At 35.3% G+C, this 26,699-nt stretch overlaps 1 protein-coding gene and 3 long non-coding RNA genes across 16 annotated transcripts in view; 1 reads left to right on the top strand and 3 right to left on the bottom strand.

The window, feature by feature from the left end:
• Positions 1-26,699, bottom strand: part of MKLN1 (muskelin 1) — a 389,751-nt gene that overhangs the window by 109,338 nt on the left and 253,714 nt on the right. For 12 of the 13 annotated variants that reach the window (XR_013414653.1, XR_013414655.1, XR_013414654.1 and 9 more), the window contains 4 exon segments: positions 24,100-24,169; positions 10,595-10,737; positions 8,910-8,998; positions 504-613 (listed from right to left, as the gene is read on the bottom strand). Coding sequence is in view for 10 of the 13 variants with exons in the window: in XM_077994952.1 (XP_077851078.1) it covers positions 504-613; positions 8,910-8,998; positions 10,595-10,737; positions 24,100-24,169 (412 nt within the window). In the remaining 3 variants the exon portion in view is untranslated. 13 annotated transcript variants of the gene reach the window in all.
• LOC144339952 (uncharacterized) lies at positions 7,974-20,125 on the top strand. Its single transcript, XR_013415580.1, has 2 exons — positions 7,974-8,156; positions 18,279-20,125. It is a non-coding gene; the product is annotated as an uncharacterized LOC144339952 (long non-coding RNA).
• Positions 14,599-18,185, bottom strand: LOC144339966 (uncharacterized). The gene is made up of 2 exons (XR_013415594.1): positions 17,274-18,185; positions 14,599-16,340 (listed from the first exon to the last, which is right to left on the bottom strand). It is a non-coding gene; the product is annotated as an uncharacterized LOC144339966 (long non-coding RNA).
• On the bottom strand, positions 19,184-22,328 carry LOC144339964 (uncharacterized). Its single transcript, XR_013415592.1, has 2 exons — positions 21,541-22,328; positions 19,184-20,855 (listed from the first exon to the last, which is right to left on the bottom strand). It is a non-coding gene; the product is annotated as an uncharacterized LOC144339964 (long non-coding RNA).

Here is a 26,699-nt window from a genome sequence, read left to right as displayed (position 1 = left end):
TATTAAACAGCAATATTTTTTAACCCTGTTGACTACTTTAGGAGTCTAAATCACATCGACATCTTAAATTTTCCATCAGACTGCAAAACTATCCCACTAAAAACTATGTTTTAAGTATTTATATGAATACAAGTAAAAAAAACAAAATTCAGAGTCAAATGGGTATAATATAAAAGCAGACTGTGGAGCCAAACTGCCTGAGTTCATACACTGGCTCAAGCACTTTACAGTTGTGTGATCCTAGGCAAACTATTTAATCTCTCTGTGCTTCATTTCTTCATCTATAAACTAATGGGGATAGTAAGTGCACCTGTCTCATAGAGTGATAATGACAAAGTGAGTTATTAGGATCGCTTAAAAGCTGGCAGACTGGAAGTACCTAATAAAACGTTAGCTAACTGTTATTATTATTTTGAATATTTTAAATTATTCTCAATGAATAAGAGATTGACATATTTCTCCTTTTATAGCCATTAAAGTCAGGATTTAAAATACAGTCCTACCTTGCTATACCAGTTGAGACAAGGTTGTACTACATCAGGATCATCAATGCCACTAAGTTCAACATACCAGATGCTAAAGTTAAAGCTGGGTCCCCAGGACAAGAGTGGAACTTTAAGAAGAAGAAACAAAAAGAAGAAGAAAAATATTAACACAGTTCAAATAAAACTTTAGCAAAGTAAAAGCACTATTCAACCTTATAAGGATTCATTGAACAAATTTTCTGGGCATCTTTTATATGACTAGCATGGTGCTAAGGCTACAACAGTAAAACGAAACAGATGACCCATGCCAACATAAGATTTCCTTAGTTAATAAAAACACTGTAAGATAAATTAAAAATGTTCATATGTCTACCCCCAAATAAATGCCACCAGAATTAGATGATTTAACAGGTAAATTTTACCAAATGTACAATCAGCAAAAAATTACTTCAGAATTTAACCTACATCAGAACACTGAAAGAGACTGAAAGTTCAATTATTTATCAGTGGCATAACCCTGAAATCCAAATCAGAAGAAAAAAGACTTAAGGCCAATTGCAGCTATGAATATATATTTAAATACAAATTAAAAGGAGAAAAGTTGCAAAAAAAAATCAATTAGATTTTCATTGTAACCAGATAGATCTCACTCCAGGAATGGAAAGATGATAGTTCAATAAATAATAGGAGCTGTATTAACATAATGTACCACGTTAACAAAATAAAAGAAAAAACACATTTGATAACTTTAATACATTATTATTTTTAAACCCTCAATGTATAAGCAATATAAGGCAATAAAAAATTTCCTTACCTACATTTTTTTAAAAAGCATCAAAAACCTTAAAAATTAAACCTAATGGGAAAATACTAAGTATTCAAGTCAGAACAAGACAAACAAGTCCAATATCTCTACTATTCGACACTAATCAGAGGTCTCAGCCAGCGCAATAAGGAAACAAACAAACAAACAAATTAAGAAAAACGAATTGTAATTTAAAGATGACCTGTCTACCTAAAAAAATTCAAGAGAGCCAGGAGCAGTAGCTCACACCTGTAATCCCAGCACTTTGGGAGGCTGAGGCAGGAGATCACTTGAGGCCAGGAATTCAAAACCAGCCTGGCCAACACAGTGAAACTCCGTCTCTACTAAAAATAGAAAAAATTAGCCAGGCATGGTGGCATGCGCCTATAATCCCAGCTACTCGGGAGGCTGTGGAAAGAGAATCGCTTGAACCCAGGAGGCAGAGGGTGCAGTGAGCTGCCATTGCACCACTGCACTCCAGCCTGGGCAACAGAGTAAGACTGTCTCAATGTAAAAAAAACAAAAAACAAAAAAACAAAAAACATATATATATATATATATATATATATATATATATATTCAATTGAAAAACTTTTTATTTGTAAACAAGGTAAACACACAAAAATAAACTTTTCCTATACCTACAATAACCAATTAGAAAATATAACTCAAAATTAAGTCCTATTTATAATGGCAAAAAGCTGAAAATATCTCAGAATAAACTTAAAATACACAATATTTATAAGAAAATATAAAATTGTAGTGAATAATTGAATACATGAAAGAACATACTATGTTCCTATATAGGAAAACTCAACGTTGTAAATGTGTAGTTTTCTCCAATTAATTATAAATTTAACATCATGTCAATCAAAATCCCAATGGTCTTTCCGGAGGTCCCATGTAGTCAAAACTATTTTTTTTTTTTTAGTAACAACACTAGTTACTTTTCAAAATAACTATTTTTCAAAATAACATAATAAACAGTTTTCTAGCCTTTTAATAATAGCACCATTGCACTAATGGCACAAAAGCAATGGTGTATAAAATTTCTGGCACCTGGGTACCAAACTAATGGCACCAAACAGTACTAGTAGTGCTCAGTAAGTACAAATTGCACTGTACTCCTCACCACCATACACTGGCAATAAAAATAAATAAATAAATATAAAATAAAAAAAAATTTTACCGATGGCATGGAAAATTTTATTAAACTCCCATCATTAAGTACACATCTTTTTAATATCCTGTGTGACAAAATGAGAATTGCATATAAAGCATTTTTGTTGTATACCAAAGCACAATGGTTATCTCAAGGAAAGGACCTGTACAATTATTCAAGTTGTTAGTTTAAAAACCAATTTATTTTTCATGGGTTGCCATTTTATTCTTGAAAGAAAAACAGACAACCTATGATTGTTTAGATTTGGGTATTTGCCAAACATTTACATGTCATTTCAAGGAAAATAATTAATGATATTTGCTGTCAAGGATAAAAACCAAACTTTCAAGAGAAAAATTAGAATTTTGGAAGATAAGTATCCACCACTGTGAACTTAACTGATTCCCAACGCTTAGATTTTTTAAAATGAGATTACTTGTGATATTAATAAACGTGATTTTTAAAATATTATATAATGAAGTGTTTCAACATTTGGGAGATCTGTATCATTCAGGTTATTTTCTAAATAACCAATGAATGTTACAAAATCACACCTGGCTAAAAAGTCCAAGATAGACCAGTGAATTTTAATGTAGCAATAGATTCACTGATGCAGTTTCAGAATCAATAATGCAACTATCTTTAAGAAACTAACACTTGTAGAGTTTTGACGAAGCATCAAAATAGAATATCCAGAATAGCTGATACCAGGCTTAATGATTTCCAATATCCGACTGAATAAGGAAGACATATGGGGTACGATACTTTTATGTATTTTTGTCATCTAAAACAGGGGTCCCAAACGCCCAGGCCCAAACCTGTATGGGTCCATGGCCTGTTAGGAACCCGGCCACACAGCAGGAGGTGAGCAGCGGATGAGGGAGCATTACCGCCTGGGCTCTGCCTCCTGTCAGATCAACACTGGCATTAGATTCTCAAAGGAGTGCAAACTCTACTGTGAACTGCACATGCAAGGGATCTAGGTTGCACACTCCTTATGAGAATCGAATGCTTGATGATCTGAGGTGGAAAAGTTTCATCCCAAAACCATCTCTCTGCCACACCCTGCCCCTACTTCTGGATCCATAAAAAAATTGTCTTCCACAAAACTGGTTGCTGGTGTCAAAAAGGTTGGGGACCACTGATATAAAGGAAGCTGTGTGAATAAGAACACAGGCAGTAGCAACCAGTCATGAGAATGTATGAAGTACTGCTGGGATATTTAATATGCCTTTGTTTATGTATGTAAACCACACACATTTCAAAAAGTTTTTTTTAACAACAAATATTAAATTATCATTATTGTTTTAGTGTTTATTTCTTTATGCAGCAGTGTCATTTAAAAGTTTATCTAGTAAATCACATAGCAATAACCATCAAGTAGTATAAGAGTCAGAATAAAATATGATTCTAAACTCAAAAAGCACCAAGAATATAGTCTATATATGTCACCAGACATAAAATATTAGAGATTTCCAGGTCCAAGTCTCATTAAGAATTCATTTATTGGTCCTGGTGCAGTGGCTCGCGTCTGTAATCCCAACACTTTGGGAGGCGGAAGCAAGAGGATCACTTGAGCCCAGGAGTTCAAGACCATCCTGGAAACATACTGAGACCCTATCTCTACAAAAAAAATTAAAAATCAGCTGGGCATGATAGTATGTGCCTGTAGTCCTGGCTACTCGGGAGGCCAGATGGAAGGATCACTTGAGCCCAGGAGTCCAGTGTTACAGTGAGCTATGACCACACTACTAAATTCTAGCCTGGGTAACAGAGAAAGACACTGTCTCTTAAAAAACAAAACAAAACAAAAACCTTTTAAAACACTTGCAGTGAAATTTATTCTGTTACCCAATGGTTCAACAGAAATATTTCTAGAATAAAATTAGTTATAATTTTTAATACCTTTAAAGAATACCTTTAGAGGAAGGAGGTAAATCATGAAGTTATCTCACCAAAGGGCATCATATATTACAGATGAATAAACAATATAATTAATTTTCAAGACTAAAAGGGAATGTAAAAAATGAGCAGAATCATGTCCACTCACTTCAAATGCCAGTGATTTTTGATATCATTAACAATACTAATAATGCATATAGAATACTATAAGAAATCTAAAAGTGAATTAAAGCTCCAGGCACATGTTTTTGTTCCCTAATAAAAGACTCCTCCCTCATCAAATAAAAGAACTAGAAACTCCTAATACATATCCCAAGGCTAGCAGTTTGTTTTCTAGGATTCAGCTTTTCCCCACAGGACAATCAGACATGAATATAATCAACATCCCTGTGTGTCACCTTTTTTCATAAAAAGGCCAGCCTGGGCAAGACAGCAAGACTCAGTTTCTAGAAAAAAATTGTTTTTAAAATTAGCCAGGTGTGGTGGTGTGCTACTAGGGAGGCTGAGGTGGGAACATGGCTTGAGCCCAGGAGCTGGAGGTTGCAGTGAGCTCTAATTGTGCCACCTGAGCAACACGGCAAGCCCCTGCCACTGCTCACACCCGTAATCCCAGCACTTTGGGAGGCCAAGGCGGGCGGATCACCTCAGGTCGGGAGTTCAAGACCAGTATGACCAACATGGAGAAACTCTGTCTCTACTAAAAATACAAAATTAGCCGGGCATGGTGGCGCATGCCTGTAATTCCGGCTACTTGGGAGGCTGAGGCAGGAGAATTGCTTGAACATGGGAGGTAGTAGGTTGCCATGAGCCGAGACCGTGCCATTGCACTCCAGCCTAGACAACAAGAGCAAAACTCTATCTCAAAAAAAAAAAAAAAAAAAAAAAGAGGTTCTGAGAGATCCCAAAAATTCAAGATTAACTATTCTGAAATAGTGCATCTACTATTCTACTACAGATTTAATGACATAAGTATACTTAGCACAGTAACTGGCACATACTAAGTGTTCAATAATTGTTAGCTGTTATCTATTATTATTATATTAATTTTCCTCTTAATAGTACACTTCCAAAATGTCACTTTTCCACATGCTCTCCTAAAGGGCTTCCTGGACTTAATACTCAGACTTCATGCTCAGAATTTACGCCACATCCAGCCAGAGCAAAAGCCACTCTCTGAAGTCTCCACAATCATCCAGGCTGCAGCTGACTCCTTTACAAAAATCCACATCCCTCCATTTACCAAAAACCAAGACTCCCCCTGAATCCTTCCAAGACCCTGTACCTCCTTTTGCCCTCACCTACCCCTGATTTCCTCATACAGCTGTTATTGTGACTATGAATCCAAATGTAAACCCTTCGAGCCATCTGTAACCAATACCCTCATCCCATTCTACTTTATGTTTACTTTCCTCTGATCCAGTCTCCTGCTGAGGTTTCCCTTTCCAAACTGTAACTTGCCCTTGGGAATCCAGTCTCCCAATTAATAACTTACCTCTGTTACTAAATTTTTCTTTTATCTCTAGGTCTTATCTAAAACCAAGCTTCTTTCTAAGGCCAACTCTCCTTCTACACTAATTCCCATCATAGTCCCTAAAATACTACATGTAAGAAGGCATGTAAACACAAGCTTTAAAATTGTAAGTATAAAAATGCACAAAAGAGATATCCAAAATGAAATCATTTCTTCCATAAATGCTCTCTTAAATTAAAACCCCAGATCCACAAACTAGAACAGAACTCAAGAAAATATCCAATATAGCTACCTATCCTACCATTAGACAGAAAAAGCATTAACATCCTCATTTTATACAAAAAGTAACTTAAGAAAGTAAAATTTACCTGAAGGAAGGCAGTCCAATGATATCAGTTCAGCTTTGCTGGTACTCTGAATTACCCACAACAGATCTTAAAACTTAACCCCTGCCACACAGTAGAAATGTGGGCTATTTTCCTTGTTAACAATTTATGACCAAACTTACTTCAATTTGCTTTAAGCAAAACTTAAATGAATAAGCTATATTCATTATAAATGAAAATTATTATAGTTACATGTCAATAAACAACTTGGAGATGATCTGCCATTGTGTTAGCCTTGCTTCTATTCTCCTCCATTACGTGAATAATTGAAGGCTGACTAAATTTAGAAATTGTGCCGTATAGGCATTAACTTGTTTTTTAAATACAGCAAGATCTTTCAAACATGTCACTATAGAACACAGATGTAAAATACTCAAAGGCTTTTTTTCTTTTAAGTCAAATTCTAACAATTTACCTGAACCAAATAAATATCTGTGCTAAATTACCACCAAGAGAGAGCTATACATCATTCAGGTCCTCTACTGGAATAACTTTTGAAGAAAATACGACAAACTACAACTACTGACCTAACATATGGCCTTTTAGTTCCATATTTCTTTATATTACTTAAAACAAAAAGTTCTTAAGAGAATGTTGGGAAAGGGTTGGGAAGCAGATACTGCTGACTGGTATTAACATCTTTTAGAGAAAAGTAAGACATACTAAGTTATCTATATATTAATATTCTAAATAGAAAATGGGCTAATAAGTGTCTACTATTATTTGGAAAGCTCCAATTAACATTTTGCCAAATACCATAAAACTAACCCTAGATCAAGTAAAAGACATCATTATGCCCTATAATTAAAAAGGTGATGGGAGAAATGGGTGGCTGTTGATGAAAGGGTAAAAAGTTTCAGTCAAACAGGAAGAATAAGTTCTACTGTAGAACTTATCTACTGTTCTACATCTAGAATGAGATCTACTGCACAGCATGGTGACTACAGTAATAACAACTGAAAATTGCTCAGAGAGTAGATCTTAAATGTTCTCACCACAAAAAAATCTTAAGTATGTGAGGTGAGGGATATGTTAATTAGCTCGATTCAATAATTTCACAATGTATTCATACGTCAAAACATCACATTGTAAACCATAAATATATATATAATTATTTGTCAATTATACCTTAGTAAAGCTGGGGGGAAATTTTTTAAGTGCACATATTCAACTACTCAGCAAAAAAGAAAAGAAAGGGGAAAAAAGGCTGACAGAGCTAGAAAAGATTCCCATTTCCACTGCTTGTATACTTGAAATATAAAATCATGAAATTGTTAAAGCTATGCAAAGGTCTTTAGGAACTGGTAAATCTAAATACTGATGAAAACATTACTTACTACAAAAGAAGGAAATAACCAAAAGTTAAATTTATTTTTAAAATTTGCTTGCTCATAAATTCTTATAAGAAAATAGAATATAGGTTTTTATTTATAAGTATTTATTATAACAGAAATTATAATACTACTAAGTGACATATTAGAATCCAACTGTTCCAAAAACAGTTTCTGTATATAAGCAGTCTTTCTTAAGACCTCAAATATTCTTTTGCCCAACAGAACTATCTGAGTCACAAAACAAAACGGCAGCAACTCTTGACAGATTGGCAAACAATGACTCTGTTTGTTCCAAAAGAGTAATTATTCTCCCAAATCAAAATGTGGAATCTGGCTTTTATTATTATTCTTCAAAGTATCTAATTCACTTTAATCCCCATATTAATATAATATTCTCAAAAGTATGCAATATGGTTATAAATTAGAAGATTTGTTTTTTTTTTTTTTTTTGAGATGGAGTCTTGCTCTGTCTCCCAGGTTGGAGCGCAGTGGCGTGATCTCGGCTCACTGCGAGCTCTGCCTAATGGGTTCACGCCATTCTCCCGCCTCAGCTCCCCAAGTAGCTGGGACTATAGGCGCCTATGCCCAGCTAATTTTTTTTTGTATTTTTAGTAGAGATGGGGTTTCACCGTGTTAGCCAGGATTTAAGTCCTCAACTTCCCTACCTTCTAAATAATAAATTCTAAAGGAAACAAAATCACCTGAAAAATACTCATTTTGAGGATGCATTATAAATACTTTTTTAAGCTAAAATACTTGCTAAAGAAATACATGCCTTAAGGTAATATTTTTCAAACAGTGATTTATAACCTATCAATGGGTTATTAAATAAATTTAATGGGTCTGACCAGCATTTAACTAAAAAAAATAAATAAAATAAAAGAACATAACAGATAATAACCATAACATACTGCCTTAAGGATTTTATCAGTATTTGGTTTTAGAATACTATTGTTTTAGTATAAGTGATAAACCTTCCATAAAATTAAGGCAATCAAATCACTAGATCCCATAAAATCTAAGAAAACTTTCAAATGAGAAAACATATGGAAAAGATTCCACTTGAAATAACTGCCATTTAGTAATGAATTTATATAAAGCAGAAGTCAGCAAACTTCTCCTGTAAAGGGCCAAAGAGTAAATTTAGTGGGCTCTGTGGACTATGTGGTCTCTTGCAACTACTCAAGTCTACTTCTGTAGCACAAAAGCAGACACAGACAATACGTAAACAAACCAGTGCAGCAATGTTCCCATAAAATTGTATTTAAAAAAACGAGGGGCCTGTACGATTTGGTCTATGGGCTATAGTTTGCTGACTAATGATACCAAGAATTTGTTTCTATTCCCAAATGCTAAAACCTTACCTATTTTAATGAATCGACAAGGAAACATCTGTTCGTCAATTTTATGCTTCAAGGTGAATGTTTCTTTGTTATAATCATTCTTTAAGCCACTGTAGGAAAAAAAAAAAAATAAGGCTGTTAAATCTGACTTCATAATTTAGTAAATGTACTAGAACACGAACTAATGCATACTCAGGTTTTAAGTTCAAACTAATGCTCAAAATATTATGACCAAGACAATATAAACAAGTAGTTAAACATGGGCATATAGGTCAAAACTAGCACATTCAAATCAACAGCATTATAACTGGATTCTCTGAATTACATGAGAATTAATGAAAAATGTTCCGTATTATAAAGAATATAGCTACAGTGCTTAAAAATGTGTGACAGGGCCTAGTGTCCTGAATGGATAACTGAATATAACAAAATTTTCAAATGGTAAGAAGGAAATTAAAAAACAATTCACAGTCAAATCCAACAACTTAAACAAAACCACATATTAGAATTCGCCGAAGAATTTAGTTATTTAATTTTGAGATGCCAATGTTTCCTTTATAGTTCAAAAAATTTTCAAAGCCAGCCTTACTCTGTTTAATAGCATCTGCTTTATCCTAAATAAAAATAAATGCATATCACCTCTCTACTTAAACAACTAGGACTGACACAAGGATTTATGGGAAAGTCACTCACCCTCAGGTTGCTATTATATTTCCTGAAATACTTTCATGACTGAAATCAAATACAGTATAGAGTATTTGCTTATATAAAATATTATGTTAATGGGCCATACCATATCACAAATACATTCTTTGTTTTTTTTTTTTTGAGACAGAGTCTTGCTGTGTTGCCCCGGCTGGAGTGCAGCGGCGTGATCTCGGCTCACTGCAACCTCCGACTCCCAGGTTCAAGCGATTCTCCTGCCTCAGCCTCCCAAGTAGATGGGATTACAGTTGCCCACTACCATGCCCAGCTAATTTTTGTATTTTTATTAGAGACAGGGTTTCACTATGTTGGCCAGGCTGGTCTTGAACTCCTGACCTTGTGATCCGCCTGCCTCAGCCTCCCAAAGTACTGGGATTACAGGCGTGAGCCACTGTGCCCAGCCATCACAAATATATTCTAAATTTCCATGGTTTCATTTGTCCATTCTATTAGCTATCTGATTTTTCATTTGCTGGGCAGCAAATTAACACATTCATTCCTGGTTGTCTAATATTATTAAAACTCAAATTTACTGAGCTCCTTCCAAGTGACAGGCATGCATCTTTCAATTTATAAAACATTCCTCTTTTTAGTCTCCAACTTACAGTAAACCACTGCTTCTGGATTAAGGCAATTAATCTTAGCCTTTTGCAAAGAGCCTGTATTTTTTTACAGCAAAGATTATAGCAAAAAAAATTATTAAAGCTGAAAATATTTCTGAAGTCATTAACAGCTCAAAAATACAATTAAAAAAGGAAGAAACAAAAAAGTTTGATTCTTCTTTGGTAAAAATATTAACTAGGGTCTGTTGGTTTAAAAAAAAGAAAGAAAGAAAGAAAGCTAACTCAACCCACAGTATTAAACTAAGGCATTAGGAATAGAAGAGAAGGAATACTCTTTTCTCCTTTGAAAGAAAAATCAAACCATGCAGATTAGCTACAAAGAGACTAAGACTACATTTTGTTTAGAAGACAGCTCTCTTCCCCATAACCATAACTCACCTGGACAACAGCTCTGTCATATTCTCTTCATTCATGCCACCAAAGACTTTAAATTTCTTCAAATTGCAAACATGAGTTTTCTCATATTTTCCAAATGTGATATTCTGAACTATAGCAGGCCTTTCGAGTTTTAGAATCAAGTACTAAAAACAGAAACAACCAAATTTTATCCTCTTCTGTTTAAAACAAATGTTAGACAACTTTAAAACTATTGCCAGTTAACAGGAGAATGTATAAGGTTCATCCTTGTCCATCCTGTACTAGCAGATTTTTTTTTTAAAGTTATTGAATAGTACATAACAGCCTTTTAAAGGTTATCCCACCAGAACCACTTTTCACTCCAGTAGATCCCCAAAACTACATTATCCCCAACACTGCAGGTGAAGGGGGAAAAAAAGAACTAGTGAGATAACTTCTAATCAAAGAATGGTATTCAATAAAAGATATAACCAGACTATGCAAAACCAAATAAAACAAGATTAGAATACAAAAATAGCAATTACATATTCCTACGGACTCTACTTCAATAACTAAATCAACGTTTCAAAGCAGCACTAAAATTTTTAGATCTAGAAGCAAAGATTTACTAATCAACCCTGCCAAGTTTACAAATTTAAAACCCACATCTATTCTAGATATGTCTAATGTAGCTCGTTTTCCTACTGCACATTGGATAAAATGGGATCAATTAAATAGAGAACAATTTACATCATGCAGACAGTTCCCTATTATAAAAATTAAGAGGAAAATCACCACTGCTTGAACACATGCTGGAAAAGCTATTCAGAAAAACAATTCAGATGTTTTGTTGGAGAGACGTCATGCTTCATGATATTGGATGATAAAGGTGGTAAGAATAAACTTGCTGGTCCTGCTGCCTCTTATCACACACAAAAATTAACTCAAAATGGATAAAAACTGATCCAACATCAATCCTTTAGGACTGAAGACCTGGCCGGGTGCAGTGGCTCACACCTGTAATCCCAGCACTTTGGGAAGCCAAGGGGGGGGGGGGGTGGATCACAAGATCAGGGGTTCGAGACCAGCCTGGCCAACATGGTGAAACCCCGTCTCTACTAAAAATACAAAAATTAGCTGGGCATGGTGGCAGGTGCCTATAATCCCAGCTACTCAGGAGGCTGAGGCAGGAGAATTGCCTGAACCACAGAGGTGGAGGTTGCCGTGAGCCAAGATCACGCCACTTCATTCCAGCTTGGATGACAGAGCAAGACTCCAGCTCGGAAAAAAAGAAAGAAAGAAAGAAAAAAAAAGACTGAAGACCTAAATATAAGAGCTAAAAATTTAAACATCTTAGACAAAAACTACAGGCAAATCTTCATGACTTTGGATTTGGCAATGGATTCTTAGATATGACAGCAAAAGTACAAACAAAATAAAATAAATTGGATCTCATCAAAACTAAAACTTTAGTATCAAAGGATACTATCAAGAAAGTGAAAAGACACCCTATAGAATGGGAGAAAATATTTGCAAATCATGTATCTGATAAGAGTCTGGTATCTGGAATATATTAAAAATGCCCTTACAATTTAACAACAAAAAGACAAACAACCCAACTTAAAAATAGATAAAGGACCTGAATAGCCCTTTCTCCAAAGAAAGTAAACAAATGGCCAACAGGCACATGAAAAGATGCTTAACATCATTAGTCACCAGGAAAATGTAAATCAAAACCACAAAATATGATTTCACATCCACTAGGATAGCAATAATAATAATAATTTAAAAATGCAAAACAATAAGTGTTGACAAAGCTGTAAAGAAACTGGAACTCTCATGCATTGCTGGCAGGAATGTAAAATGGTAGATATACTGTGGAAAATCATTTGGCAGTGCCTCAAAAAGTTAAACAGAATTACCACATGACCAAGAGCGTCCACTCCTAGGTATAAACCCAAATGAAGTGGAAAAAAAAAAGAAGGTATACACATAAACAGTTGTACATGAATGTTCACAGGGATACTGTTCACAGTAGCCAAACGGTGGAAGCAACCCAGATACAAAAGGTATCTGACTTACCCAGAACAAGTATATGCATAGAGGCATAAAGCAGATTAGTGGTTGTGAAAAGCTGGGCTGAGATCGAAAGGGAGATACTCCTTACCGAAGTTTCTTTGTGGACAATGAAAATATTTTGGAACTAGATGGAGGTGATAGTTGCTCAATTCTGTAAATGCACTAATTGTCACTGAATTATACACTTTAAAATGGCTAACTTTATATTATGTGTGAATTTTACCTCAATAAAAAAAGAATTAAGTTGGTGGTGACAAGAATGGTAATGAAAATAACCCTAATATTTTATGAGCACTAACTTCTTATTTGGCACACTGCTGAGACTTTTACATGCAATAGCTCACTCACAGTAGTAGTGGGAGGAATATATGAACACAGGTTACTCTCTTCATCCTCATTTTACAGATGAAGAAATACAGTTATACAGTTAATAAATGACAGAGTTGAGATCAAAAATCAGTCATCTGCTTCTGGCTTACACTGTTGGTTGGCTGACCCAACTTCCATTCCCACCCTAGTTCTTCCTAGATACCCTCCAGGCAAGGGTAGACATATGACAAAGGCCAATGAGATGCAAGCAGCAACTTGTAATGGGTTAATTTTTGCTTTCTGAAACAAATGCTACCTCTTCTTCTGCCTCTTTGCTATATGAACAGTTACAACTGCAACAATCACTGTGCAACCATGAAGAGAAATGGCCAAGAGAATCTTAAAGATAACAAACATTAGTGAGCCACTCAACTCTCATCAGCAGCAGCCTACCTCCAGTTTTACTTTTTCATTCACAGCCACTTTAACCTGTATAAATTCCAGCCATATTAACTGTACATATTTTAGTACGTTTCTCCACAAGATACAGACTTAAAGAATATTCATGATAGTTACATACCAGAAAAAAATAACAGTAGCTCCTTAATATAATGGCATCAAAAAATCCTGTCATTGTTCACAAATCCACAATTGTCTAATTTAAAAAAATGGTTTTTCTAGTTTGAAGTTCAAATAAGGCTCATGAATTATGATTGGTTAATACACCTCTTAAGTAACTTTTAATACACTGGTGTCTCTCAACTGCATTTTTCCCCCTTTAAATTTTTTGCTGAAGAAACTGGGTTGTTTGTCCTTAAGACTTTCCCACAGTCTGGATTTTGTTGACTACACCCCCTACCTCAATGTTTATTTTCTGTAAATTAGTAATTTAATCTTCTCTAGTTTTCTTACGTAGGGAACAACAACCAGAAAACCTATTTGTTTAATCCACTGTAACAGAATCTTCTGTTAGTTGAAGCTAAAAGCATTTCTACTGATTCACTGACCCCAGCTGACCAAAGCTTTAACCACTACTTCATAAGGACTGTTTACTATTAAACTGATATTCTCTAGTCATTAACCTTCTTTATCCCTATTAAATTAATAGGTGTAGTAATGTGTCTTTTGGTAATACAAAGTTTCTTTAAGAATACAACTGCATACTGAACAGATGATATAGGTCTGTTCGCACTCTTTATCTTTGCATATTTAAGATAATATAGGTAGATATTCATATCTATCTTTTTTGTTAACTCACACTCCCTTCATCCCCGTATATCCCCCTTCCTCTCACTCTTCAGTCATCCTTTTAAGTCTTAGACATCACCTTTCCCTGACAATTCATTTAGCATAGCCTTGTAACTGTAATAGTAAAAATGGGCCTTTATACAAATTGTTGTACACTATCCATTATCCCATATACTAAACGCCTAAAACCAATGAAAAGCATGTTTGTACATATATAGTAGTATTAACAACCAAATATCGACAGAATTTTTGTTATTAAAAATAAAATAAAAATCTAGAATATCTAAAGTAAAACATAGTGGTCTGACTGAAGAACATTGTGGGTAAAATTTTAAATGTTTGAATCACATTTTAACTTTATTGGTAAGTTTTTCAACTCCATTTTTTCCAACTCTTCCTTTTTCCTTCTCTTTTCTTTTTTTTTTTTTTTAAAGACAGTGTCTCACTCTGTTGCCAAGGCTGGAGTGCAGTGGTGAGATAGGGTGTATTAGTTTCCCTGGGTTTCCATAACAAATTGTAACAAATCAATGGCTTAAAACAACAGAAATTTATTTTCTCACGGTTCTGGAGGCTGAAGTCTTAAATTACAGTGTCAGCAGTACCATGCTCCCTTCAAAGGATCACAGAAAGGATCCTTCTTTGCTTCTTCCAGTATCTGGTGGCTCTTGATTTTTTTGGCTTGTGACAGCGTAACTCCTATCTCTGCCACCCATCTTCACATATCTTTCTTCCCTGTATCTGTGTCTTTTCTGTGTCTAGTAAGGTCACTTGTCATTGGATTTACAGGCCACTCTAACCAAAGATGCTCTCGCCTCGAGATCCCTACCTTAATTACATTTACTAACACTTTATTCCAAATAAGGTTACATTCTGAGATGTCACATATCTTGGTAGGGGTGGGGGTGGGGGGAGAGACCATTCGATCTACTACACAGAGCCAGCCAGGCAAAAAAAAAAAAAAAAAAAAGCAGTGAATGCTTATGAAAATTAGCTCTAGGTACCGCTATTAAAATGTCAGTGTGGTCAGTCACAGCTTAGTAGGCAGGGCAGAAAATGGTATGTGCTGAAAATGAAGAGGCAGGCAGTCACCAGATCATGCAGTTTGTGCAATTACATGGAGTTTGAATTATAAATGCAATGGGATCTACTAAGCACAACAAAAAGCTATGATCTGATTAACATTACACACACATATGCACACAATGTGCATTACAGAGAGTGGATTAAAAGAACTAGCAGACCAGTTAGGATTCTGTCACAATAAACTCAGGAAAGAGGTGAGATGAAGGAGACTTGGACTAGAAGAGTGCAGAGATGGACAAGAGTAGACAGTTTTGACACACATTTTGGAGAAATAATTGATGGGATCTGGTGACAGATTGCATGCAGGGAAAAAAGAGGAGGCATCAAGGATGATGACATAGTTTCTGACTTGAATAACAGGGTAGCTGGTGATATCACTTACTTTGATGGGAAGAACTGGCAAAGAAACAGGAAGTACAAAAATGAGACTAGAAAAGTCCAGATTTTATATCTATGTATATCTGAGGTTATGTAATAAATCACTCCAGTGTCTTAAAACAACAGTGGTTCATGATTTCTCATGATTCTGTGGGTCTGCTAGACAGCTTTTCCATTGGTAGCTCCTGGATTCATTCATGTAGTTGTATTAAGCTGATGGATTGGCTAGGGGACTGGGCTTAATTGGAGTGGTGAATGGGAAGGCTGGGGCTAACTGGGATTAGGCTTTCAACCTCAAAGAAGCTAGACGGGCTTTCCTCAAGCACAGTTATCTCTAAGTTTCTATAGGCCTTGCTTAGAAGTTGCAATATCACTTTCTTAGACTTCTCTGTTGGTCAAAGAAAATCACAAGACCAACCAAGACTCATGAGGTAGAAGAGCCTGCACCTTCTGCTGGAAGGAGCTGTAATTTGTGGCCATATTAAGAAATTTGGACTCTGCTCTAGGACAAATAGAGAAACATAAAAAGGTTTTAAGGTGTGGAACAATAGCAACAAAATTTGATACCCATTCAGGATTAGAAATTCTCAGAAAACTTCAAACAGGAGGAAATTTTCTCAAACTAACACAGGGCATATATAAAATATCCATAGCTGGCGGGGTGCAGTGGCTCATGCCTGTAATCCCAGCACTTTGGGAGGCCAAGGCAAGCAGATCACGAGGTCAGGAGATTGACACCATCCTGGCTAACACAGTGAAACCCCATCTCTACTAAAAATACAAAAAAATTAGCCAGGTGTGGTGGCAGGCGCCTGCAGTCCCAGCTACTCAGGAGGCTGAGACAGGAGAATGGCATGAACCCAGGGGGGCGAAGCGTGCAGTGAGCTGAGATCGAGGCACTGCACTCCAGCCTGGGAGACAGAGTGAGACTCAGTCTCAAAAATAAAATATAAAATAAAATAAAATAAAATATCCATAGCAAAGCATCATGCTTAATGATGATTCCCTCTAATATTGGAACAGAAGGAAGGCTGGGGCAGTGAGTGGTGAGAACAGGAAGGGGAAACAATGGATGCAAAGAAAATATTTGCAAATCATATATAAATCTGATAAAGAACTTAAATACAAAACATACAGAGAACTCTCGAAACTTAACAAGAAAACAAATTTCAAAATGACAAACCTTTCGAACAGACACTTCACCAGAAAACAGTCAAGAAAGCAACAAGCACACAAAAAATGGTAACATCATTAATCATTTTAAAAATGCAAATTAAAACCACAAAGACTTGTGTATTAATTTTTTTTTTTTTGGAGACAGAGTCTTGCCTTGTCTGTCGCCCCGACTAGAGTACAGTGGCAAGATCTTGGCTCACTGCAACCCCTGCCTCCCAAGTTCAAGTGATTCTTGTGCCTCAGCCCCCCAAGTAGCTAAGATTACAGGCATGAGCTACCACGCCTGGCTAATTTTTTGCATTTTTAGTGGATATGGGGTTTTGCCATGTTGGCCAGACTGGTCTCGAACTCCTGGCCTCAAGTGATCTGCCTGCCTCGACCTCCCAAAGTGCTGGGATTACAGACATGAGCCACCATATCCAGCCACTTCTATTTTAATATTTAGCACATCTTTGTAATAGCCAAAAGTTGGAAAACGATTCAATGTTCATCAACAGGTATATGGATAAACAAACTGTGAGATATTCATACAATAGAAATCAAATAGGTAACAAGATCCTGCCATCATTACCTGAATAATGACACTTGCACTTGCCAGTATGTTTGTGAGTACACACAGACGTATGCATGTACATGTTTAAATTTGTATTTGATGAACCCATATAAAGATATGAATGAGCACAAACCTGATTGTTAGCATTGGTTATCAGAGAAGAGGAGATGAGAGGACAAAAAAAGAAAACAATTATTTTGTTAATCCTATTTAAAAAACCAACATGTATGGTATTCCACTTATGTAACATATGTGTCTGTGTGAGTGTATGCATAGAGTTAAGCTGAACTATCTTCAAAATGACAGCAGTGGTGGTGGTGGTGGTGGTGGTGGTGGTGGTGAGGTCAGGATGATGGAATTCAGGTGATTTCTAATTTCTTTTAAAGTTCTTATGCTTTTATCTCCTTTTTGATTCTCACTTTTAGTATTTGTAATTTGTATAAACAAAAACGTTAAAGTCATTTTCACAGTGATACGGGCAATATTTTGAGACCTTAATGAGAAAACATTGCTGTTAATTCTAGATCATCTGTGCTGGTAGAGTAAATGTAGCATGAAGGAAAATCCCATAAATGCTTTAAAGATACAACGTCACCCTTTTCTGTCATCAAATATGTGGTTACAATACTGATACTGTCACGGAAAACATGTCTTTCAAGATGACTGGTGAAAACTCTCTAAGGTTGGTTAAAATGTATAGGCAGTTGCAAATGTCTTTTTTTTTTTTTTTTTTTTGAGAGGGAGTCTCGCTCTGTCGCCCAGGCTGGAGTGCAGTGGCGCGATCTCGGCTCACTGCAAGCTCCGCCTCCCGGGTTCACGCCATTCTCCTGCCTCAGCCTCCCGAGTAGCTGGGACTACAGGCGCCCACAACCGCGCCCGGCTAATTTTTTGTATTTTTAGTAGAGACGGGGTTTCACCGTGGTCTCGATCTCCTGACCTTGTGATCCGCCCGCCTCGGCCTCCCAAAGTGCTGGGATTACAGGCGTGAGCCACCGCGCCCGGCCCTGCAAATGTCTTTTTAATTGACATAAGAAGGGTTAGATCATAACTCTTTTACTGCAATTATAAGCTTCTTCCAAGGTAGTTTAAGTAAATGATATGCCTTATGGAGAAAATACATGTGTTAGATAAACATCATTATGATATAAGTTATAGTATTGTTGGCTGTGAATTCAATGTTAATGAATAAAAAATACCTATATTAAAGTTTCTTTAAACAGAAACATACATAAGACAAGATTATATATTGATTAGCTGATGGAAATATTGTAACTGAAGACTCACAGGAACCTAACCCTGTATTTTCCTAGGAGCAATGGTTCAGTACTTGTTAAATCACTGTTCATGACTACTTTATAGGACATAACTACTGTGAATAACCAGAATCAATTGTATATGAAACCAAAATACTTGCCATAGTTTAAGGGCAGCAAAGTAGCTACTACGTTTATCCTAATCCTTGCAATTACCGTATGATTATGGGAAGAATTAAAAACCACATCAACATTCAGTGAAATAAGGTTTCTCCTTATTCAAAACTAAATAAAACTAATTTATATAGCATGATTATCCTCTTAAGTGATTTGAAACAAGCAGGTCACGTAATAGCTTATTATTAGAATACACTAAAATGTAACTTTTTACATCTGCAATATTATATTACAGGTGACAATTATTTTCTTAGCAATACCTGCCTATTATAATAATACTGCTACTTTACATAAAGTATACTAAATTGCAGAAAATGCTCTTGCATACATTCTTATTTTATTCTCATAAATGCAAGCTGCATTTTGGGTATTGTCTTTTTCATTTCTATTTTGGTCCTTTTTAATACAGTTTTCGGTTCTTTGCCAAAATTTTCAATATTAATTTTCATCTCCTTTTTTCCTTTCACATAGCAAGGGGACTTATTTTAAGACTTATATCTAAAACTCCTATTATCTGTAAATCCTTCTTTTTGATAGACACCAAATATGAAAAACTAAAAGTAACTAGATGCCTAGGGTATCAGCTTCCTAAAAAAGTATATCTTCTACTGTAGGTCTATTGCTAGGGATACTATCAATTCTTGATTATTTTAATCCAGTTTCAAGTACTGGGATGATACGAAACTGGGCTTCACCCCCTGTGAGGGCCCGACTATTTCTGGTTCACGCTTTCTCTTCAGACATAGCTTCAGGGACTTAACCCAGAGCAAGAGGAGTCTACCACCCTATCACACCCCAGGTTCTAGCTTCTAACCTGTATCTCCCTGGCCCCAAGTGTTTGCCAAAGGTGCTATTTCGACTTCTTAATCTCTTAGAACTTGTTTAGGATACTCAGCAGAAAAGTGGCCCCAAGCAGTTCTTTTTGGATTCCCATAGTCTTCTAAATCTTGTCCCCATCACTTTTGAAAAAAAATATTGTGGGCACACGGTAGGTGTACATATTTACGGGGTACATGAGATGTTTTCATATAGGGATGTAATGTGAAATAAGTCATCATGGAGAATGCGGTTACCCCTAACCTCAAACGTTTATCCTTTGAGTTACAAACAATCCAATTACACTCCTTACGTTATTTAAAATATATATAGTTATTATCGACTACAGTCAGCCTGTTGTGCTGTCAAATAGTAGGTCTTATTCATTTCCATCACTCTTTACTACCTTATTTTCAATATACTACCTTCAAAAATATTTTTTAAAATTTCACTTCTATTTCATCTTTTCTATCTGTGCTTAGTGGAAAGTCTTGTCAAAACTGACTTTTTTAAATTATATTTTTCATTTATAGAAGTTTTATTTGGTTCTTTTTCAAATCTGCCACATCACTTTTTAGTGTCCAATTTCTTTTATTTCTTTAAATACAAGTAGTTAACTTAATTCCAGTATCTTTCAGTAGTTTTAATTCTAATATCTAAAATTCTGGAAGGGGGTTCTGCTATTTGTTCTGCTAGTTCTTAAAGTATCTTATTTTCTGCTATACTTAGTTATCTTTGAGTGTGTACTGCTCAATTTCCTTTAATAATGATTTGTGGATAATACCTGAGGCCTAGAAATAAAGGTAACTATTTTCAGAGAAGATCTGCATTTGCTTCTGCTGAGAACCTTAAACGTACCATTCATCCTCAATCGCTTTAAACTCAAATCATACCACAAGGTTTAATGGATAGTCAAGTATTGAGAATCCAACTACCAAATGTGAACAAAAACCAATACACAGCTATAACCTCTCAGAGATGAGTTTTCTTCCTCATTTTCCCTTCCTCTACTGAGTGTCAATGCAATTCTTTCCACAGTCCCCAGAAGGTGGGGATTTATTCTGTTTAATTCTTATCCTGAGAATGAATTGCTTTAAGGTTCCAGCTTCCCAAAAAAAAAAAAAGCCCCAGTTTTCATTTGTGCACGTGCACATATGTGTGTGTATGTGCACGTGCGTGTATTTTTTTTTTTTTTTTTTTTTTGAGACAGGGTCTCACTCTGTCACCCAGGCTGGAGTGCAGTGGCATGATCTCGACTACCTGCAGCCTTGACCTCCTGGGCTCAAGCAATCCTCCCAACTCAGCCTCCTGAGTATCTGGAACTACAGGCACATGCCACCATGCCTGACTAATTTTTGTATTTTTTGTACAGACAGGGTTTCACCAGGTTGCCCAGACTGATCTCAAACTCCTGAGCACAAGTGATCCACCCGTCTTGGCCTCCCAAAGTGCTAGGATTATAGGCATGAGCCACCACGTCCAGCCGTGGATATATCTGTTTTTTATTCAGTGCATTTGGGAACCTTCAGATCAAGAGTGGGAAAGAAATATTATAGCTTACAACCACTAGAAATGCAAGACTCTGCTACATATCGATACATGAAAACTATGGTTCACGCTTGTAAGCCCAGCACTTTGGGTAGCCAAGATGGGCAGATCACCTGAGGTCAGGAATTCGAGGCCAGCCTGGCCAACATGGCGAAACCCAATATCCATTAAAAATACAAAAATTAGCTGGGCGTGGTGGTGCACGCCTATAATCCCAGCCACTCGGGAAGCTGAGGCAGGAGAATCACTTGAGCCTAGGAGGTGGAGGCTGCAGTGAGCCAAGATTATGCCACTGCACTCCAGCCTGGGTGACAAGAGCAAAACTCAATCTCAAAAGTAAAATAAAATAAAATAAAATAAAACTATACCCATTCCATCCAACATGGCAGTTTCTTATAAGACTAAGTAAACATTGAAATTGCTTTCAATTTTATTTTTTCTTTTCTGGTAAAAATGTTGTCCCTTGAGATTGGCCATGGAAAACCCCAGTTATATTTCAGTAATAACTACAATGAAGAAAACTAGATTGCATGGTATTTATTTTCATGACAAATTAGTCCTCCTTCATTACAAAAACTTCAGATAACTTCTACTATAGGACTTATCACATTGAAATATTTCAGGGTATCTGATGCAATACCCGTGGTTCATCAAGAGGAGACAATATTGAATTCCCTACAGTATTCAAATACCTGAAGTTTGGCACTTCATAGATGCTTACTAAATAATTTTTTAATGAATGAATAAGCAAACAAAAAAGTTAAGAAAAGCATTAAATTCTACTACCTTCAAAATATAGCCCAATAACAAATAAAGACAATTTCATAATAATAAGATTATCATAGTTTCAGTTATGATCACTGAATTTTCTTTTTTGCAGAAAAAAGATCATTAACAAGAAATAAAAATAACTAAATGAAAAACACTAACGTACCACAACTCAAGCACTAAAATTATTAATAAGTAAAATGAAAAAATGAATCAAGAAAAGCATGATTAAAAACACAGTGTAAGTCCATTAACGTATGCAAAGAGATTTTAATGTAAATAGGAAAAAGCAAATTACAACCACAATGAGTTAAAATGAAAAATCCACCAGACTGGCAAAATATAAAAACCACCCATAGAAGTGATGAGGAGAACGTGATCCAACAGCAACTTCCATACACACCCAGCAAGAGGATAAATTCTACAACTACTTTGTAAAACAGTTTTCTACTACCTGATAAAGTTCAAAACACATATACCCACCCTATGACTCAAGAATTCTACTCCAAGGTATATATACCTTAAAGAAACTCTTACACATGTGTACCAGGAGACAACATATAAGAACATTCACAGCAGAACTGTAAAAAGCCTAAATGCTTATCAACAGCAAAATGGATAAATACATTTTGGCATATTTATACACAGGAATACTATATGGTAGTGAAAATGAACAAACTGCAATTATATATAACAATATTAATAAAAATCATGTTAAAAAACAGCAAGTCACAGAAAATTTATAAACGACTAAATTAATTTATATTTTACTTTTACAAAGTCAAAGCCAAAAAAACTAAATCATAAAATATTTATATGCTCTATCTATGGAATATTATTTTAAAATGCTTAATAAAACATCAATTATAGTTACAGGGGAGGGGTTAGAGGAAAGAGATAAGAGGGGGCTCATAGGAGGCTTCAAAAGATAGCAATCACTTTCCATTTCTAAACATGGCTGATGAATAAACAAGTTATTTGTTTTATTCTTTACATTACATATAAAAATTATAAATATATATATATACACTTTTTTTTTTTTTTTGAGACAGAGTCTCTGTCGCCAGGCTAGAGTGCAGTTGTGCAATTTTGGCTCACTGCAACCTCCGCCTCCTGGGTTCAAACGATTCTGTTGCCTCATCCTCCTGAGTAGCTAGGACTATAGGCATGCACCACCACACCCAGCTAATTTTTGTATTTTTAGTAGAGACAAGGTTTTACCATGTTGGTCAGGATGGTCTCGACTTCTTGACCTTGTGATCTGCCCGCCTCGGCCTCCCAAAGTGCTGGGATTACATGCATAAGCCACCGCGCCTGGCCACTTTTTTTTTTTTTAAGCATAGATCAAAGGTTTCTATGTTGCCCAGGCTGGCCTCGAACGCCTAGAACGCCTAGCCTCACCTCCTTATACACCAGGACAACAGGCCTGAGCCACTGTGGCTCCCAAAAATTATAAATAAATATTCTTTAGACATGTATTTTGCAATAAAACATGTAAACACCAGGGGATCCAAATACGTAGGCAAAGAGAAAAAAAAAATACACATATATATATATCTCCATGAATTACACTACAATTAAAAAATAAAGTAAGTATTATTTACCCATTTGCTTTACCTAGCAGAGCATTAATTTCTTCAAGGATATGGACATATGTGTGCCTAGTACATTATAAATACTAATGCTGAAAGCATATAACTGAAAGAATGATTTTAAATTCAGTCAACCATAGACACTACTTGCCAGGGAAAAGAAATTTAGCACATGGTCCTGATGTCATTTAAAATATTATTTTAATATGAAATATAATATTTTAATAAAATAACAAACTATTTAAGTTTATTTTCCCCATAAGATAGTCATGAGTCAAAGTTCAATTTACTAACATTTCCTTAAACATTTACACAATAACCTGAGTGTAACTGTTCTGGTAGACAGAAGTAAAAGTTCATGTTTCATCAAATCTCACACTGCATTTGCCTATGAGATAAAAATTCTTCCAAAATTTAATAAACAAGCAAAAATAGAGAAAATAAAAATTTACCTCACAATCTCAAAAAGAGAATAAACTATTAGGAGATTCCAGATAACTAGTATCAATTGAGTGTTTATTTAAATGTTCACTTCTAAACAGCATTAAGGGATACATGTAATCTTACCTGGGGAGGATAATTGCTCTCTGAAGACCATCTTGAAGATTGGTCATTTGGTTTGTCCACTAAAATGTTCCTGGAATAAAGAAAAGTATTAACAAATTAAAAGAACATGAATAGGCAAAAACAGGAATAATCTACCAGATGCTGAAATTATCACAAAGTTATGTAATGTTTGGAACTTGAATAAGAATAGAAAACAAAACAGAGTAAGAAAAGCACAGAAAACTTCTAGTAGATAGAAGATTTTAAAATATAACAAAGGTAGTATGTTCAACAACAGAGAAAAATCAAGACTTTTCATAAGCCACTTTTGTTTAAAATAAAAAGTTCTATTAACACTTTACACTAAGTGTCAAAATGAACCTTAGATATACATATTTAAGAATTTAAGGAAAAAATAGCTGGGTGCAGTGGCACACGTCTGTAACCTCAGCTACTTGGAGGAAGACTTGAGGCCTGGAGTTCAAGGCCACAGTGTGCTATGATGGATCATGTCTGTGAATAGCAATTCCAGCCTGGGCAACATAGCAAGACTCTGTCTTTAAAACAAAAAAAGACTTCAAGGTAAAAATAAAGCAATAAAATACCTAAAAATAAATAAAATACCATATACACATATTATATGTAGCATGCATTATATAATATTACATGTAATCATATTGTTACATTATATATTCATTACATATATCATACATGCATCTTTTTTTAATACATATATAAAGTACATCTTTGGAATAAGACACACTTTTAAGCATACCATCAAAAGCAGAGCTGTGAGTGGAAAAGGAACTGATATAAGTAACTTTAGAAGATGGTGATTACACTGGAAACTGTAAGGCTAAAGGCAAGCAGAGCTATACATAAACACTGCTTGATTTGGTAAAGTTGTTTTTCACAAGGAATATGGGTTAATTCCTATGTTACATACATACTGGGGTTGAACAAATAAGTAAATGGCTGGTAGATGTGGGAACCATGTTTCTCACTTTTGGAGGGGGACGTTACAGTTAAGCAAGGGGAGGGAGAGCAGAAGGAACCCTGTGGTACTGGATTAGAATCAGAGACATCAGTGCAAACTTGTGTTTACCGTAATATAATATAAATAAATAATTATGGGGTGTGTGTGCACAAACAGTATTTTCTAACTGTCCACTGAGGGGGACTAGAAGCAGTGACACACCAGTACCCGAAAGCACACCCAGCACCCTGATATTTGTTTCTACATACCATCCTCCAATAAAAGAAAACAAGAGTAGCTGGAGAAATGGCTGATTCTAGAGCTGGGTAAGAGAATACAGAAGACAAACCTGGAGTATCTTATACAAGAAAAAAAGAAGTGTTTTTTTTTTTTTTTTTTTTTTAGAGGCAGAGGAAGGGGGCGATATGGATCATGTCAAAGGGTCACAGAGAATGACAGGCCAATGCTAAAAAAAATTAAGTGGTAAAATATACACGAGTCCATATTGATATAACCCCAGTCTAACCAGCAGGAAAACATCAGAGGAAGGTTCAATGAAACAAATGAATATTCCTCCAAACTCAATATAATAAAAAACAAGGCAAGACTGAGAAACTCACAGACTAGAGGACAATAATGAACATGACAACTAAATGTAATGCGGGATCTTGGATCAGAGAAAGAATAATTTGTGGGAAAACTAATGAAATCCAAATAAAATGTGGCATTTAGTTAATAGTAGTGTACCCTTGACATCTTAGTTGTGACAAATGTATCATGGTAATGCAGGACATCAGCAACAAGGGAAACTAAGTAAAGAACATATATAGTAACTCTGTGCCATCTTTGCAACTTTTCCATAAATCTAAAATTATTCTCCAATACAAATTCTATTTTTTAAAAGTCAGATCTATACTGGCAAAGAGAAGGTGCTTAATAATTACAGATTTATTTATACCATCACAAATAAGAGACTTATTATCAAAAATAGATGAATGAATTTTTTTAAAAAGCACAGTGTTTGGAAAACAACTGCCTTTAACACATGTTCCACAAAGGCAAAACACAAATACATAAAACAACTAAAAATCAAATTAACAGGCAAACAGCCAACTAGAAAAAATAAAGGCAACATAAAATACATTGCGCTAACTAAAATTTGAATATTTAAAGAGCACTTAAATATAAATACCCCCATATGAAAATGGTAAAAAAAAATCCAAAATCAATAATCAAAAATTGGAGATTAAGACAAACATATATATTGCCCCTATAAAATTAGTCCCACACCCTCAAAAATAACTACATTTTACAATTATAACAGCAGTTGTTGGCCAGAGCTGGTAAAATGTTACTCTTATATTTTGCTGATAGGAATGCAAATTAATGTAACTTTTCAGGAGAAAAATCTAATCGATAGCAAAAACATTTCAAATATGTACATCCTCTAAATAAAAATGATGACAACCATGACAATGACTGTGTTTGAGTCCCAGACAATGTTTTCTATGTATAAACCATTATCTTTGAAGTATACAAATTAAGAAATTGAAACATAGTGCAGGAAAAAGGTAAGAGAAAGAAAAGAAAAAAGAAAAGAAAAGAAAAGAAAGGAGGGAGGGAAGGCAGGAAAGAAAGAAAAAGA

This window comes from Macaca mulatta, chromosome 3 (genome assembly GCF_049350105.2).
Source record: "Macaca mulatta isolate MMU2019108-1 chromosome 3, T2T-MMU8v2.0, whole genome shotgun sequence".
Classification (NCBI taxonomy): Eukaryota; Metazoa; Chordata; class Mammalia; order Primates; family Cercopithecidae; genus Macaca; species Macaca mulatta.
Note: the sequence above shows the minus strand (reverse complement) of the source record. Positions and strands in the feature narration are given on the sequence as shown.